Source organism: Larus michahellis, chromosome 8 (assembly GCF_964199755.1).
Source record: "Larus michahellis chromosome 8, bLarMic1.1, whole genome shotgun sequence".
In the NCBI taxonomy this organism is placed as follows: Eukaryota; Metazoa; Chordata; class Aves; order Charadriiformes; family Laridae; genus Larus; species Larus michahellis.
In genome coordinates, this window is record NC_133903.1 from 55,801,104 (window position 1) to 55,818,704 (window position 17,601).

Consider the following 17,601-nt stretch of genomic DNA (forward strand, 5'->3'; position numbering starts at 1 on the left):
AAGGCCAGGTTGGACGGGGCTCGGAGCAACCTGGGCTGGTGGGAGGTGTCCCTGCTATGGGGCTGGAACGAGGGAGAAGCCCCAGAGGAGGGGGTGGCCAGCCCTCGCCCAGGGGGTGAGAAGGTGTCTTTTCTTGGAAGGTATCAACGGCAAAAGCTGTAACTGGGTTGCGCTTTGAAAGGACCTTGGAATGAGGTCAACCTGGTCTAGTGGGAGGTGTCCGTGCCCATGGCAGGAGGGCTGGAACGAGGTGATCTTCAAGGTCCCTTCCAACCCAAACCATCCTGTGAAATGGGGAGGGCGAGGGTGCTGGTGGCCTGATCCAGCCCCCGTGCTGCCGTCCCCCCGGGACAGTGTGTTAGACCCTTGGCAGGGGTGTTGGACTGGGGGGGCTACCACTGGCAGGGAACTGGACTATTATCAAATTTAGGTGCCCAAAGTTGACAACCCAGCCAAATTCCAGTCCCTGGCTGTGTTGGCCAGTGGGAGCTTTGGGCATTTTTCTGGATGCCCGGAGCAGACCAGCAAAGGGTCCCGTAGGCGATGGATGCCCAAAGCCTCCTTCCAAACCAGCCCCTGCTTAGTCCGAAGCAGCAATAACCTGTGTGTGTGTTGTCGGTGTGTCGTGACGTGTGCTAACACCACATCCCGGACCCATCTCACCGCTGCTACCCGCTGTGAAGCGATGGCGCCCGGCGTGCTCTGCCGCCCGGTCACAGAAACCCAACCCCTCTTTCAGCGTGTTCTGGGGAAGGTGCTTATCCCCAGTAAATAGGGGTGCTCGGCGGGCATGGGGAGCCCCCGCTACCCCCAGCTGTCCCCATGGGCGGGAACACCCCGGCAGGTGGAGAAAAGGACGTTTCATTTCTCTTCCTTAAGAAATGCTATATGTTCAGCTAATGAATGTTTTTTTTAAAAAAAAAAAAAAAAAAAGACTTTTAGCTCTCTGGTCTGGAAGATCTTCCAGAAACGGGACCTGCTGGTGTGCGCGGGCAGAGCAGCTCCCCGTCACGCCGGCATGGGCAGCCACAGCGATGCCCAGGCATCCTGGCACGCCTGGGAGGTATGGTGTGTCCTTGCGTCCTTAATTTAAAACTTGGAAATTTTCTTTTCTGATGTGTTGCAGAAGAAAACAAATGGAGCCCCGAATGGATTTTATGCGGAGATCGACTGGGACAGATACGTAAGTGTCACATGGAGCCCCCTCCCTCCGTCCATCTCCTGATGGGGAACCTGGGCTGCACTGTCATGCCGCCGTTTCGGCTTTCTGGGTGGCTGTTTTGGGTGATGGCCAGGTGGTAGTTGTGTCAAGATGCATATTTTTTTTTTATCTGTGTGTTAATTAAATAGCTAAAACCGCCCAGAAACTGGGTGGTCCCAATGCCTGATGCCCTGCAGGTGAGGAGGGCGCTGCCCGTCCCTGCAGGACATCGCAGTTACGTGGAGAAAAACCTCCGTTGCAACCAAGTATTGCAGAAAATTTTACTGCAAAAATTGAGCATTGTAAAATCTTACCTGGGAAAATCTATCTGCTTCCTAATTCTTTTGGCTTTGGTTTTTTTTTGTGTGTGTGCCCTATTCAGAACTCACCTGAGCTTGATGAGGAGGGATACAGCATCCGACCTGAGGAACCAGGCTATATCCTTTGTTGTTGGACTTGACTCTTCAGGTTACAGACCATAAGATGAGCTGGGGTTCACGGGCGGGCCACTGACTACTTTTATTATTTTTATTTATAATCATAATTTATTTTCCCCCTTTTATTTTCCTTTTGAGCTGTCACTCGGCAGCTAACACTGGCTCCCGGGGGGAATGACCTGAGGCAGCAGAGCAGAAGGGGATTTTTAATTGCCTTTGATCCGGTGCTATGAAATGAGGAGGAGGCGTGAGCGGCGCAGGCAGCATCCCCGTGGGGTGCCCCATGGAGACCCCGGTGTCCCATCCCATCTGCGGGGCTGCGTGCGGGTGCTGGCCGTGTGCGGTGCTTCGTCACCGCTGATGCTGTTTTGGGGCAGAAACGATCTGCGTGGCGGTAAGATGAGCAAAGATGAATTTGCAGCTCCCCGAATGCGCCCCGCTGAGGGGCGAGGAGATGCTGCCAGCCGCAGCCTGTGCAGGTGCCCACCTCTTGGGCTGGCAGCAGGTTTTCAGCCGCCTCCGCGCAGCTGGAGGAGGCTCACTGGAAAAAGCAGGATTTCTTCCTCTGCTGCCACTGAGAAATGCTGTCTGTCTGCGGGTGATGGGCCGGGACGGTCCCGATGGGGAGGAAACCCGGGTGGCGATGCAAATCGCTGCTGGGCTAAACCTGGGCTGGCTTTATGTCTGCGAGCACCGTCCCCGTGTCCTCTGCCCGCACCGGGGTAAAGCAGCAGTGATGGGCACGGCGGGAGGATTTGCCCCCACACTCTTCGGGGAGGCTTGAGCCTTTGAACGCCATGGCTCTGCCCTGGCAGCAGAAGGAAACCTTCTTTAACTGTGCTCTACCTACCAAAGGAAAGCACTTCTACTCCTCCAGTGAATCCGAAGAGGAAGAGGAGGCGCACAAGAAGTTCAACATTAAGATCAAGCCTTTGCAGGCTAAAGACATCCTGAAGAGCGCAGCGACGGTGGACGAGCTGAAGGCGTCTATAGGCAACATTGCACTTTCTCCATCCCCCGTGGTGAGTCCTCGGTGTTTCCACCTCTTCCCCTGGTTGTAAAAGTGGTGACGCTCCGCAGGGCTCATCCCAAGGGAGCGGGGGGCTCTGCCTTAGGTGCCAATGGCTACGTTTGCTTTTGTGTCTTTATTTATAGGGTCTAGTCTCTCTAGAGAGGCAATAATGTGACTGCAAGGAGATCTCAGCTGTATTGTGGTGGCATTTCCAGGTCAAAATGTCTTAAAAATTCCCTTTTCTGCTCATAAAACAGGGCAACTGAGGTCAGAAGCTACTATTCCCTTAGTTCTCCCAAGGAACCGGCAATGGGACAAGAGCAAACAGCCTCAAGTTGCGCCAGGGGAGGTTTAGGATGGATATTATGGATATTATTATGAGGAGAGGCTGAGGGAGCTGGGCATGTTTAGCTTGGAGAAGAGGAGGCTGAGGGGAGACCTCATTGCCCTCTACAACTCCCTGAAAGGAGGGTGGAGAGAGGGGGGTGTTGGCCTCTTCTGCCAGGTGAAGAATGACAGGACCAGAGGAAATGGTCTGAAGCTGCGGCAGGGGAGGTTTAGGTTAGATATTAGGAGGAATGACTTTACTGAAAGAGTGGTCAGGCCCTGGAACAGCCTGCCCAGGGAGGGGGTTGAGTCACCATCCCTAGAGGTGTTTAAGAAACGTCTAGATGTGGCACTTCAGGGCATGCTCTAGTGGCAGAGATTCTAGGGGTTTGGTTGGACTTGATGATCTTAAGGGTCCTTTCCAACCATGAAGATTCTGTGATTCTGTGATTGATTCTATGATTAGGAGAAATTTCTTCACGGAAAGGGTTGTCAAGCCTAGGCCCAGGCTGCCCAGGGCAGTGGTGGAGTCACCTGGAGGTTTTTAAAAGCCGGGCAGACACACTGCTTAGAGATATGGTTTAGTGATGGCTTTTGTCAGAGTTAGGTTGATGGTTGGACTCGATGATCTGAAAGGTCCCTTCCAACCTAGGCAATTCTGTGATTCTTATTTTTACCTTTTTTCCTCATTTTTCAATGTGGTCATCATTGAAGACATAAATTGGATGGGTCTTTCCTGGGACAGGGAAAGAACCTGTGGGGTTTTACACACCGCTGCTCTGGGACGTTAGAGGGACACTTCTTACCTTGAGGGTGAATCCGGGATTCTGGAAGGAAAGGTCTTGTCTCCTGAGTCCCTCCTAGTAAAAATACCCTCACCCTCTGGTTTTCCCAAGGCTTGTCAAGATTTCTGTCGTCTCATCCCAATCTGTTCAACCGTGAAAAGATTTGATTTTTGTCTTTCAGTGGCCTTTAGTGTGGGCTACAGTGTCTTTGCAGATGAAGCTTTCTATGGTTTATAATTAGCCTGTATCTGGAGTGTGAATGAATCTTCAAACTCTAAGCGAAGAGGAAATAAAATAACAGCGGTTTATTTCTTCTTTGCAAATCAACGCAACATCGCCAATTTAAATGAAAGCTTCTGGGACACATCACTGTCCTTGGAAATACCGAGTCCCTCCGGCACGGCTCCCTTTAGGGACGTGCACTTCTGGCTGCTTTTTGCTCTGTGACCAGGGGAAAACAGGGGGGGGAAAAAAAACCCCAAAAATCAACAACCGAAAACCCTCATCAAAATTAAGCAAATAAGCAAATGAAGGATGGGGGAGTGTTGGAGACTGGCAATCATTTGCCAAATAGGTGGATAATTTTGATCAAGAGAAGAAAAAAAAAAAACAAAACCTCAAACAGAATTTCTTATTGCGAAACGAAGCTAATTTTGGTCTTGCGAAGTGATGGCCCCAGCAGTTTGGCGCACACACGTGCGTAACGTAGGAGACAGCATTATTTTGAGAGGAGAGAGTGCAATGCTTTAAAAATAGGATGGGGAAGGCATAAGAACTTATTTAAGGGGCCAAGCCTATATTTGGTGCGTTCTCCTTCCCTCCTGGCTTTTATCTCTGCATCCCTTGGTGGCAGCAGGTCCCCTGGACATAGCAGGGCACTCGCCCGTCCCGGGGTGCAGCTGGTGGCCCTGGCAGAGCTGGGGAGTAGCCACTCATCGGTTCTGTACTGCGGCGTGGGGATCACAGAGAATCTAGCCAAAAAATGTAAAGCAATGTTGCCTCTAGCAATAAAGATCCATCAAGACATTATCAAACAGTTACACTCAGCTCCCAGCAGTCTGAAGTTCCTTGGTTATTTTTAGTCTTACTGATGGTTTTTGTCAGTGGTACGTTGATGGTTGGACTCGACCTGAAAGGTCCCTTCCAACCTAGATGACTCTATGATGAAATACTTGAAGAGTTTTGCACTGGTACACAAGGATTAGGCTGCTGTGGCCAGCAGTTCTTCTGCACCTCACCTTTTCCAGGGAAACAAAACCCACAAAACGTGCGTTTTGCTAGACATGATCCCATCCCTGGAGGGGTTCCAGGCCAGGTTGGACGGGGCTTGGAGCAACCTGGGCTGGTGGGAGGTGTCCCTGCCCAGGGCAGGGGGTGCCACTGGGTGGGCTTTAAGGTCCCTTCCAACCCAAACCATCCTGTGTCTCCTCCGTGGTGTTTTTTCCTGCTGAGGTTGGGGGGAGTTTTGCCATCGATTAGGAAGGATTTAGCCCCTGGTGAGCACAACTGTGTGTGTCAGCCTGGTGCGGTCTGGATCCTGCCTTTTGGGCTTTGGGTTGGGATGCTCCGTGCTTTCCCTGGGGAAAATCTGTGTCCCTGCTGCCACCGCCAGCAGAGCACGGCTGGGGTTAGAGCTCCCTATAAAGCACCGCCAACATGCTCTGCTCAACCCAAAGGGCTCAGGCAAAATCCCCGTGCCAGGCTGAACAGAAGGAGCCGTGCTGCTTTCCCAGGTCAGGAGCCAAACTGCGGCGTACGGAGCCAAAGGGCGCAGATGGGGAGGTTTGCGGTGCCACCGCCGGGTTCCTGGCAAGTGGTACCAGTGTCCAGGAAAGCACCAGTGCCCGGGGCAGGAGCTGTCTGGAGGAGTTTTGCGTCCATGGGAGTTCCATGCTTTGCTGTCTGGGTCCCTGCCCTTGTCCTGGGCTCGTCTCCTCTCCAAAACCAGCTGCAAAACGCTGCTCCATCCCTCCTGTGCACCGGCCTCTCCTGGATGGGATGGGACATGCCATGTCCATAGGCAATTACACCCTTTGGGGTGTATGTTATGGTGCCTTCGCTTGAAAACAAGAAGAAAACTGGAGATACTGGTGTCCGCTGGTGTCAGCTGCATCCCCTGCCTGAAGCCCAGTAGCTGAGGTCTCATTTCTTGAGGAGAAGCGTGCAGGTGGTGCCACCAACTGGACCAGCACCAGCCCGGCGTCTCCAGACCTCCCACCCTCTTCCCTGCTCCGTCCTTCCGGCAGCTCCTGCCCGCTTCGCTCTCCGCACCACGAAAACTCAGCCCCAGGAGCGGGGGCTTTGTCACGGTCTGAAAAAAAACAGTCACTGGGCAAAGCTGACGAGGAATAGCCTTAAATTTAAGCACTTAGGGGTAAAATCATGCTTTGGACATTCCTCTCATACGGACCCTTCCAAGAAACGGAACAGGCTGGGAAATGGCCTTTGTCTATAATTAGCAGGGCCCGCTAACATCAAAGCACGTGAATCCTTCCCGTGAGATGGGGCGGATGCAGGTTTTCATTTCTAGACGCTCTGTCTCCCTCCAACCTCGCGTCCGAGTGAATGAGAGCCCGGCTGGGTGCGCGCACGACTCCGCTTTGCTGTACATTTAACAGTTACACGCCTGATGCTTCTGGTCATAACACGAATCTTTTATTTCTGTGTTATCCCTTTATAGAAAACATCTTATATTCTCACTTTCTTCTTTTATTTTTCCGCATTCTTTTAGAGGAAAAGTCCGGTAAGAAATACCGTTTTTTATCTCTTATAATTTTTTTAACACAGTCCTGTGTTTTCTTGTTTGCACGGTCCCTGTTTTGCATGTCTCTAGAGCTGGAATGTAAAATGCAAATAACAAGCCCATTTTGGAAGGCACGAGGTTTATTATTTTCCTTCTCCCTTGATTTGACTTAGAGCGTTTTAAAATAGAGCTGGGCTGTCTTTTGCCTTGAATGCGCGCAGTCTGGGGGTGTAGCTTGGGTGAAAGACCTGGTGGTTTTTGGACAAGAAGTGTAAGGGCGCAGCTCCATCTGGGCGCGTTTTAGGTACCTCGTGGCACATCAGAAGGTACGAGAAGGCAGAAAAACCCACCGGTGGTCAATGTGTGTCACTGCGTGCGATGGCTTCCCCGGGAGGACTGGGCTTCAGACTCTTCTGAGCCCAAAATGGGGGAATCCACCCATTCCATGGGGTTTGGGGTCCCTCCGGATGCTGCTCTCCCGGTGCCCGGGGGGACGCACCAGCCTGTGGGTGCAGGGTGCTGTGCTCCTGCTGGTGGGTGCCGGGGCTGGGGGCGGTGGAGGAGGACCCCCCCAGCACTGGAGGGGTGCGATGGGCGCTGGGGGACTCGGGGCGCTGACCTGTCGCTCTCTGACCAGGTGTCTCTTCTCTCTTCCTTCTCGCTGACCGCAGCGGCGCAGCCCGGTAAGCACCCGCGCCCGCTGCTGCCGCCCCTCCGCCGCGGGGCTGGGGGTGCTGGGGGGGTCTGAGCCTGCGCAGGGGAAGAGGAGCGGGGTGACGGTGCCATTAGCTGCCCCGTTGTGTGACCCCAGGTCGTGGTGGGACCTTTCCCTCCCCCTGGCTGATGCAAAGGGGTCCCTGATGGTGGGCATCCCCCACAGCTCGACCTGCATCCTTGCAATCCCCCTGGGGACCCCGCTGGTTGTCCCCGCGTACCCCCGCTCCCCTCTCTGCTGGGATTTTGAGCGGGGGGGGAGTTGGCTATTGCTGTGCACGGGCACGTGTGCGTTGTCTGGCAAGAGCAAGGTATTTCCATTGCTTAAAAGCACATCATTTGGCATAGATTGATTTGCAGCCATCAAACGTGAGGGTTTTGGTTTTACGTGATTTCTAATGGGGTGAGGGTGTCGGTGACCCCCACAAGCCACCGGCCGCCAGGGTGGCTGCGAAGGCGGCACTGCCGGGTGGTGGCTTTAAGCGGCTCAAAACCCTCTCGGTGGGAGCAAACGGGATTTCCCAATGCGCGCGTGCAGCTGGGATGCTGTAGGGTAAATATCGCCCTAGGCAGGCAACCTCTGCTGGGCTGTTTTGCTCCCGCAGTGTCCCTCCTCGGGTGACAGTTGCCATGCGCCCATGTCCCTGTGCATCCCGCTTACCTCCTGTGTTTCTAATTCCAGGGGACGATTAAAAGGAATTTATCCAGTAAGTATTTTCTACAGCCTCCAAGAGCAGTAGTTACAGCAGGGCGGTGATGGTGGTATTTTGGGGGGGTGCGGGGGGTGGGAGGGGGTTAGTTTTGCTTTAAAGTTGTCCTGGCAGAAATGATGGCAGCCAAATGTCTTCCTTAGAGATGGCCATGGGGGACACCCTTGGGGAAGCCTACAGAAACAGTGCAGCTCCCTAATCCAGCTCTCTACAGAAATAAAGTCTGAATTAATAGAACAGACCTTTTTGTGCCAGCGTCTCCATCGCAGGCGTGGGACGGCAGTGGGACGGGACGCGTGCTGTGCCGGTGGCACGCCTGGCGTCAGCCCTCCTGTCAGCGCGGGCTGGGGTGGGCCGGGGGTGATGCTCGGGGGGATGGGGGGTGGTCCACGGCTCTAACCCCGCGCTGCCCCTCCTGTGCCGCAGGTGAGGAGATCGCACGGCCCCGGCGCTCCACGCCCACGCCGGACCCCGCCAGGTCAGTGCGGACTCCGTGGTATAATTACCCAACCCAGGCACGTCACCCTGACGTGGCTTTTAAACGTTCCGGTGGGCAATTGCAGGTTTGCACCGTTGCTCAATGGGAAGCATCTGTTCTCACCTCTGGATTTTGACCTTTCGTTTCACGTATAAGTGGGCAAGTCAAACTCAGAATTAACGCAGCAAAAGCCCTGGGTGTTCTTTTTTTTTACTGCTGTACAAATATTGCCAACCCATCACCTACCTGAGCTACCCGAACCTGGCGGAAACATCGCTTTTATAACTCTTTAGGCTTGTGGGACAGCCAAATGTTTGCGTTTGGCATTTAAATAAGCCGAGTCAACGCTGCGTGCCGCGGGATGCGAGAGGCACTGGGGGCTTTGGGCCCACGGGCGCTTTGCTCGGGTGCTGTGTGAGTAAATAAGAAAGGAGGGGAGGTGCCGGGAGGTGCCCGGACGGTGATGGTGGATGCCCCCGCTCCCCCCCAAGCCTGGCCGGACACAACCACGCAGAATCGAGGCGCTGGTGGCAGCGGCACCCCTGGTTTCGGATGCACGGCATCCATAGTCGGTGTCCCACGGACGTCCGCTGCTGGAAGCCGCCTCGAGCCCGGTTGATGGGGAGAGCTGGCAAGCGTCTGCTGCGGGTCCGTATTGGTTGAGGGGAGCGGACAGACTAGTTGATACGGAGCGAAGCCAAATCCTGCTAAGGACCGTGCCCTGTGCAGCGGCGGGGCTTGACTCGAGCTGGGTTGGACCTGAGAGTGGTCCAAACCTTGTCCTTTTTTTTTTCCCCGCTTTTCCCTGCGGTCTGGGGTAGCTCTGACTAATCCTGAAGCAATCCCCGGCTGCTTGGGCACTGCAGGGTTTGCACCGTAGTGCTTCGGCTGGTGCCGCCGCTCTCCTCCCCTTTTTCTCCGCCTAAAACCCCGTGTTTTGCCAGGTGTCGCTTAGTCTAGAACAAAAACACCCCTGAAAATACATGTGTGGGTACTCAAATGCCGGGATTTGAGTACAAACCTGACCCTCGTGGTGTTCCCCGGCCCTTGTCTCGTCCCACAGCAAGAAATCCGGGGAGGACGCCGCCGCGCTGGCACCGCTCTTCGGGCCCCCGCTGGAGTCGGCGTTCGAGGAGCAGAAGCTGGACGGTGGGTCGGGGCGGGGGGACGGGGGTGGTGGCATCTCCTGGCAGATCACCCCTTGGGGACAGCCCGTGGCACCCAGCTCCGCCAGCACCCGGGGGGGCTCTGTCACCAACCCCCAGCCCTGCGCTCAAAGGAGGGGAAAAAAGGCAATTAAAGCAGAACGTGAAGTTGCGTTACAGGCAGTGTGAGCTTGGAGTTTTATACGGGTTATGCGGAAACAGAGCAAGTGTTCAAGTCAATTAGTTAATTACGTGGCCTTGAGACAGATCCCGAAAGAGAGCAGCTAACCAATATTAAAAATATTGACTTTCAAATGAAACCCCGGCTGGGCCTGTTTACCAAGCTCCCAACTAGTCTGTGTTTAGCAGCGGCCGTCATTAGCTTCCGACACCACGGCAGCGTTTCGGCATCACGCTAATTTAATTGCAGCAAGATAAGAAGAGAGATGTCTGGCAGCGCTTTACAGGTCCCCGTGCCCGTGAAGATGCCATCTCAGTAATGGCATTTTTTTCCCCCAGAAATGGCATTCCCCTGGACATGAGTGTAACAGGAGACAGGAGTATAAAAGGAGATGTTTTTCTCCCCCTCAAGCCTCTTCTCCGCAGCTTTCCCGAAGCTCAGCGATCTCACAAGGCTTGCTCTTCCCAAAGAAAAACCCCATTCACCCGCGGGAGCGGTTTGTTCCCGGGGAGGTCTCCTCCTCCTCCTCCTCCTCCCGGCTCCGCTGAACGAGCGCGAAATGGCCGCTGCCGCTTGTACCCTCGTTACGCCTTGTAATTAATGACTCTGGTTAATTCTTTTAATCAAAACCATGTTTGCATGCAGTTTTCTACACATAGCCCAAAAAAAACCCACAAAAAAACCCAAAAAACCAAATAAACAAACAAAAAAGGCAAAAAATTGCAATGAGATATAGAGGAGGGACTTCTGTGGATATAATTGGATCTCTTCATTTTATTACCTGGGTGTTTTTTCTGTGTATCCTCAAATTCCAGACGATTTTTGCAATTAATGCAACGTTTCACTTAATTTAATAAGCCTCCAAATACATAAACGGCATTGTCTTGTTTGTCAAGCGGCATGAGTGTCAAACTAATTGCGTGTCCTGTTTAAAAAATCAGGCAAGCTTGTAATTACCCAACGTTACAGGAAACCCCCCCGTCCTTAATTAATGAGAGGTTTCTGTCACTATTTCATTTCCTCTCTTTACAAGCCTCAGATGAATGCGTCTCATCTGTGTGTTTCGGTATTTGTCAGAAAATAGTTTTATTGATGCCCTTGCATGTGTACTTATTTATTTTTTGATTATTTTCAGCGACTCTAGATCAGCCTGAGATATGGGGTTCGGTCCAGCCCGTCAACGCGAGCGTAGAGTCCCCAAAGCTACCGAGACCTTTTCCAACTGGAAGTAAGTGAACCGTGCAGGTTATCATTGAGAAGAAATGAAATATATAGTGAAATCAAATCAAACCTTTCCCTTTTCCTCATCCAGATCCCTGGTACTGTGAAAATCTGTAACGTTTTAATTGTATAGTGAGTTAGAGGGGTTTTCTTCCCCTGGCTTGACTGTAGGGGTGGAGGAAGGACAGGGGCTGACAAGGGATGGGATGGATGGTACCTAGGGACTGATAAGGGATGGGAGGGATGGTACCCAAGGGCCGATAAGGGATGGGACAGGTGGTACCCAGGGGCTGATAAGGGGGCGGGATGGATGGTACCTAGGGTGGGAGAGACGATGCTCATCTTCCCTGGAGAAACACGCTTCTGCCGGCGTGTGCTGGGTTTGCAAGGTGAAATATCTCCGGCCGGGGCAAAGGGCTCGCGTGGAGCCAGTGGTTAAACCCGCCTACCCCTGGGGGTGAGGAGTCCCTGATCTCTCATGTTAATGATGCGGTTATTTGGCTGGAAAGGTTGGAAGCACTGGTTTCTCCAGGCTAACATAAGGAATGGCAATGCAGCCCCGAATCCCTGGTTTTCCTTACAGCTTTCCCCATTGCCCGGGGCAGCTGGGGAACCGCAGCCTTCCCTCCTCCCTAGTGACAGTGTCATTCTTTCCTGGTTCCCCGGCTCCTTTTCCCCCTCACTAGCCATTAGCACAACCCACTTCAGGCCAAACCCACCCCCAGCCCTGGAGCTGCCGATGATGTCCGATGCCGGTCCGTTGCCTGTGCCGATGTCCCAAGGTCGAGGCAACCTCTGGCCACATCAGGAGCTTGCGAAGGGGTGGTGACACTCGTGATTAAAATGGTGCCACCGTGCCTCCCGGGCTGCTCCTCCAGGAGGTTCGGCCTCGGATGCTATTTATATCGGCTTTGAAAAAAAGCCCCCGTAAAGCAGCGCTGGGTTAATTAACCAACAGCACTCCTCCTCCCTCCCGTATGTGCCTCCCGGATCCGTGCGGGATGGGCACATGAGAAATGCGGAGGCAGATATACGCGCCTCAGAGGCTACAGGTTTTAATTAAAATGCTAATTCAGGTTTTTAGAACATGAGGACAAAGTCAGGTTCAAAAATCAAAAAAAAAAAAAAAAACAAAACAACAAAAAACACACACAAAAAACCCCCAAACCCAAAAACCAAACAAATAAACAACACCAAAACCCCCATATACAACCCAATAAAAAAGGCCACTGGGGATCGCTTGTTCTGGCGAAGCACCACGGGCCCCCGGGCTGCGGGGATGCTCCTGGCCCAGCAGTGATCCCGGTGCCGCTGCCCGCTTCCCACCTCAGCCACACGCTGCCGCATCCCATTTTCCTGGCAAACCGTGCGGGTTTCCTGACACACCACCACTGAATTATTTTTTTTTTTTTTCTTTTTCCCCCCCCTCTGCTCTTCTCGCAGCCCCTCCGCCGCTCCCACCGAAAAACATCCCGGCCACGCCGCCGCGCACCGGCTCCCCTCTGACGGTGGCAATAGGTACAATCTCGGCACCGCGTCCCCTCGCCCAGCCCCGGTAGAGCGATCGGAGCCCACGGGGGCTGCGCTGGTGGTGGGGGGGGTTCAGGTCCCCATGGCTGTGTTTCGGACGCAGGTCTGGCCCTTGTGCATCCTCTTCCCTTCGCATTCGCGGCGCTTCAGCGGATGCTGCGGTCAGGGCGACGCTTTTGGGAGCGGTGCAAAGGAGCCTTTGACTCCCGAGCCAGCGTCGCCCTGGTGAAATTAATGCTCTCTCCTCCCCCCCCCACTTTGGGATCGGTCACGTTTAGAAATGAAAAGCGATGCTAACCTTAAAGTCCTGCTCGAAGTTGGGATTAATTAGAGCGCTGTTAGTGCTTGGAGCGGCGCCGCTTGTGAAATCAGGGGGGTACGTGGTGCCCGGCTGTGGTGGGGGGGCTGCTCCTGCCCTCCCCCATTCCTGCTGCTGGCGTGGGAGGGTGGGAAAAGCCCCCCCCCCGGTCCCGCAGCTGGGGGTGCGGAGGGGAGGGAGAACGGAACGGTGCCTGGAGTAGAGGACAGCCCGAAGGAAGGGACTGAGAGAGGGCGTTGAACGCAGCCAGAGGCCGTACGGTGCTTATAAGCATATAATTCATGTTGCTGGCAGGGTGCTGTCTGCTGCAGGCGCGGGATTTGGGGACAGAACGGACAGTCCCTGACTTCGGGCAGGGCACTGCATGGACACACGCGCACACACAGCGCCTTGGGGCGTTACGAACATCGCCACGGAGAAATCCCCCGCCCTGAGCTTCTACTGCTCTATACATCAGTATCTCATTCATGCTCCCATATTGTGATTTTTTTTTTTTTTAATATTTTTTTTTTTTTTGCTATTTATCCAAGCAGCCAGACTGGCAGAGTGTCTACCGACACGCGCAGATTCATCCCCACGAGCCAATGCAATGCCCAGCCACGTGGGATGGCTTTTATCTGCTGGGCTCTGCCTCGCTGCGCGCTTCAGCCTCTGCGTCAAGTAAAGCCAGTGGCAGAGGTCTATTATCATTTTATTTTTTTTTTCCCTGCTTTAGCAAAACTCTATTTTACTCCCTGACTGCAGCAGCACAGATGGCTCCCCCAAATGCAGGAGCAGGGGTGGGATGCTGACGCGCGGATCCTGGGGGGCGCGTTGGTTTTAGCAGAACGCACCTTTTAGCAGTATTTTTAGCCCTTGGGAGAGAAGGGCTAGAGAGAAACGCAGGAAAGGAAGGATGGAGGATCTCCCTCCTCTGGGTGTGTAACGTTTTGCTGGTGAATCCTCTCTCCGTGCTGGTTATGGGGTCGGATATGAACGTTGGGGGGTGTGTTAGCGCAGTGAGTAGAGCCCTGAACGGCTTTTATCATCCCCTGCTGCTGCTCGCAACTGAAATACATACACCCTGGCTGCTCTCCTCCACTGCAGGCCTGGCGCCAGCCTGTGAGTGCCAAACCAGCATCTTTAAATATATTTATATATATTTACACGTGTATAAATATATATATTTACATGTATTTAAATACATATATATTTACTCATATTTAAATATATATATATAGTGGAGCGTGCAAGAGAGCTTTAGGTCACCAGGCTGAGCCCAGAAGTTTATTATCTGCTGATGACTCCAGAGTGATGATGATGACGTGGTGATGTTATTTTGACAATCTGTGACGAAGGCTGGGAGCCAGGTGTGAGCTGGGGGAGGAGGATACGGGACCCTTAGCGTACGAAATGATGGAGGAGGAGCCGCGCCTGGCTCGCGGTGCACGCGCTCTCTCACGCCGTGTATGTATTTCAACCCGGCGCGGTTCATCATACACATTGCACGTGACCTGGCGTAGAAACCTTCTCGCACATGAATTATATTCCCCGGCAGCTTATAAGAAAACGTGTTTTTAAAGCATCTCCTCTAGAAAGTAGCTGAGGTAGAGCCCCGTAGAGAATAGCGCGACTGCCGCTCTCTCGGTTGATGCTAAGTGTAAAATAAACTGCTTTGACCACAGGAGGGGACCAGCCCGCAGCAGAGCTCAAACGTGACAAACTCCCGTCCATCAATGACTTGGACAGCATTTTTGGCCCCGTGCTCTCCCCCAAGTCTGCTGCTGCTAATGCAGAAGACAAGTGGGTCAATTTTTCCGATCAGTCCCCGGAAAACACCACTCCGGAGTTGACAACCCGGGAAAAAGCGGGGTCCCCGCCGGCGGCGGCCGATGCTCCGGCGGCCGAGCCCTCCCGCCCGCTCCCCTCGCCGCTCCACCTGGAAGAGGTGCACAAGAAGGTTTCTGAGCAGCCCCACCTTAAGGATGATAACGTGGAGCCGGTCGCCTCTCCCAAAGATTTTGGGCTGGGACAAAGAGCCACCCCGCCTCCCCCTCCACCGCCCACCTACCGCACGGTGGTCTCCTCACCCGGACCGGGCGCCAGCAGCGGCACGGGAAGCACCAGCGGTATGTCCTGCGGCGTTGGGTGTGCTTCGGTGTGGCCGTGACCGCATCCGCCGTCCCCTCCCGCCTGGTTGTGCCTGTGCCCGGCGCCCGCGTCTCGTGCTTCCACGTCCAGTATCTGCCCTCAGCCTCCTGTGTCCTCTCCCCCGCTCCCTGCTGCGTGTCTGGTGGTCGGATGGGTCTGACAGCCTTCCCCCAAAGCTCCTGTGAGCCGCCCTTCCCGCCTCTACGCACATAAGCCCCACCACAAGATTTGCCGTAGGATTGCCATTGCGGCATCTCCCTCCTCAGTAGGCTTCAGAGTGAACACAGGTGGAAACATTTCAGGCAAATAATCTGAGGAAGCCTGAGAACCAGGGGGGTTTCAAGCTGTCGCAGACAGACAGGTCACTGCATACTGTCACCCCAGGAGTGCCAAGACCAAATAACTCACAGCTCAGCGGTGGCACGGGTCTGGCACAGCCCTTTGGGCTGTGAGAGCGTGGATGCCCAGATGGGTCTAGAGAAACCTCTCACTAGGGTGGAACCCGATAGGTTTGTCTGGCAGGTGCTGGCTGCCTGGCTTCACCTGCTTAATTATAAATGTCGGCATGCCCATTAGGGCAAACGAGCTCGTCAGAGGTCAGCTTACGCGAGCTCTCCCATAGTGCTGGAGAAGGTGCAACCCCATCGCGTTATTTTAGGGGCTGACCCCGAGGCACGTACTGTACCGGTGCAGCCACGACGCGCAAATCCTCATCCCCACCAGCCGCCGTGCTGCCGTCCCGCAGCCACGAGGGATTATTTTTGAGATGATCACCCCCGCGGAGCCCTGCAGGCACCTCCACCCCTGCAGGGAGGTGACGGGTGCGGCGGGACCCCTGTCACCAGCCTTATGTGAGCTTGAGAGCCGTGCCATCTGCTTTGGGGGTTGGCCGCCTCCAGGGGGGAGCGTGTGGGTCTGCTGGGGGTGTCCCCCCGAGCGTGGCTGTCGCTGTAAGTGTGGCTTTGCTTTAGTGGTGGTGGCTTTTCCGTGCAGCTGTGGGGTGGGTGGGTTGGGGTCCATGCAGGGCCGGCTGCTGGGGGCTGTGGCATCCGCATCCTGGTGGCACTGGTCGGAGCTGGGACTTCTCCAGGACACCGGCAGCAGGAAACATGGCATTTGTTCCTACATTCCTCTCCACCCCGATGCCAACTGAGCAACTGCCTTGTGTGAGCGGAGATCCGCAGGATGGGGATGTGCCGGCGGCTCCACGTGTGGATTGATGGAGAAACCCCACCGAGAGGAGTCGGGGGCTGGATGGAGCCAGGGTCCCGTGGCAGTGCTGCGTGCCGGGGAAGATCTGCAGTTCTTCCCCAGAAATTACCTCCCATCTCTGCTTGGTGTGCATTGCAGCCCCCTGACACCTCAGCCTTACCCAGCCCCGCGCGGGACGGGGAGCTGTAAAAAGGCAGAGCGTTGAAATACGCACACAAATGTCACGCGTGTCCCCCGGCAGCCGCTCTGGGGGCGCGGTGCCGATCCTACACCCTTCCCGCTCCTGCCCTCTGCACCGTTCCGATGTCCCCACTGCTGCATCTGGCCCTGGCGATGTCCGGTTTTGGGATGCTGTGGGGCAGAGCCATCCCGGGACACCCTCCTGCCATCGCATGTCGCGGGAGCCCGGGCTCCTGGGTGCCACCGAGGCAGGGCTGGGGACCAGCATCCCAGCAGGCTCCTGATTTCATGCCGGTCTACAACACGCTGCCACAGTTTTTCGCTGTAGAAAATATCTAGAGGTACATCAGTCTCCCAGGCACCTCAGACACCTGAAGAACAAACCTCCCCGGATGAAAGCTGACATCTGGCAGGGCTTTGGCTACCTGGTGGCCACTCCTGAGCCGGGGCAAAACGCACCCTCCAAGTTTCCATCTTGTGATGCTCGTTCAGTGCTGCTAGGTTACTTTCCCTGAATAATTCCTATTTTGTCAGGCTTTTAGCGGGATACGGAAGGAAAAATTCAAACTTTAGTTCCCGAGTTAGGCTTCTAAATTAAAATGGCTTGAAGTTTTGAGTTGTGCAAATGAAGGGCCAGGATTTGCTCTCTTTGGACAAGCCCATCTCTCGCCTCAGCCTTCTGGCGTTTACCTCTCCCTCTTGTTTCTGTAGATGTAGCGTTGGAATCTCCATAGTCTGAGCTACCACCCACCAAACTTAGGTAACTGATTCTCTTGTGAGTGGGAAAAGTAAAGCTGAAGACATCACCTTATGGTCACTAGGAGCAAAACACGCCGCTCTGTAGACCAGAACACGCTGCTGTGCTCCACGGAGGCTGGGAGCAAAGGCCAGCTCAGCTTACCCCGGAAGGAATTTCTGTACGTGGAGGAAAATAGTCTGCTGGGTTATCCTCTGAAGTATCTGTTAAAATTTCTATTTAATTGCAAAAAGTCCCCCTTTTGCAGCAAGGCAGCAGCTGCTGGGGATGCACGAACCTCAAGGGAAGTTCTCCGAAACCCTTCCAGAGGGCTGGGAAATGCTTTGTGCTCCCAGCAAACCGGATAACCTTGCTCTTCCGCCCTTCCTCTGCCTCCCTCGGACACAGCTCTGCCCCTCTTCCCGGAACCCCTCGTTCCCGTGGTGGGCACCGACCCCCCTCGCCGGCCGTGATGCTCGGGGAGCTGTGGCACCGGCCCCTGCCACTGCGAGGGTTAAACGCCTTCTCAGCACAGCGTTT

The 17,601-nt window shown here is 54.5% G+C and overlaps 1 protein-coding gene across 1 annotated transcript in view; it reads left to right on the forward strand.

Annotated features, from left to right (window-relative positions):
* Positions 1 to 17,601, forward strand: part of SGIP1 (SH3GL interacting endocytic adaptor 1) — a 56,845-nt gene that overhangs the window by 23,929 nt on the left and 15,315 nt on the right. The window contains exons 5-15 of the mRNA XM_074596701.1: positions 1,127 to 1,183; positions 1,584 to 1,638; positions 2,485 to 2,660; positions 6,494 to 6,505; positions 7,177 to 7,188; positions 7,902 to 7,926; positions 8,356 to 8,407; positions 9,471 to 9,556; positions 10,869 to 10,961; positions 12,398 to 12,472; positions 14,468 to 14,911. Coding sequence (XP_074452802.1) covers positions 1,127 to 1,183; positions 1,584 to 1,638; positions 2,485 to 2,660; positions 6,494 to 6,505; positions 7,177 to 7,188; positions 7,902 to 7,926; positions 8,356 to 8,407; positions 9,471 to 9,556; positions 10,869 to 10,961; positions 12,398 to 12,472; positions 14,468 to 14,911 — 1,087 coding nt within the window. The remainder of the gene's footprint in view (positions 1 to 1,126; positions 1,184 to 1,583; positions 1,639 to 2,484; positions 2,661 to 6,493; positions 6,506 to 7,176; positions 7,189 to 7,901; positions 7,927 to 8,355; positions 8,408 to 9,470; positions 9,557 to 10,868; positions 10,962 to 12,397; positions 12,473 to 14,467; positions 14,912 to 17,601) is intronic.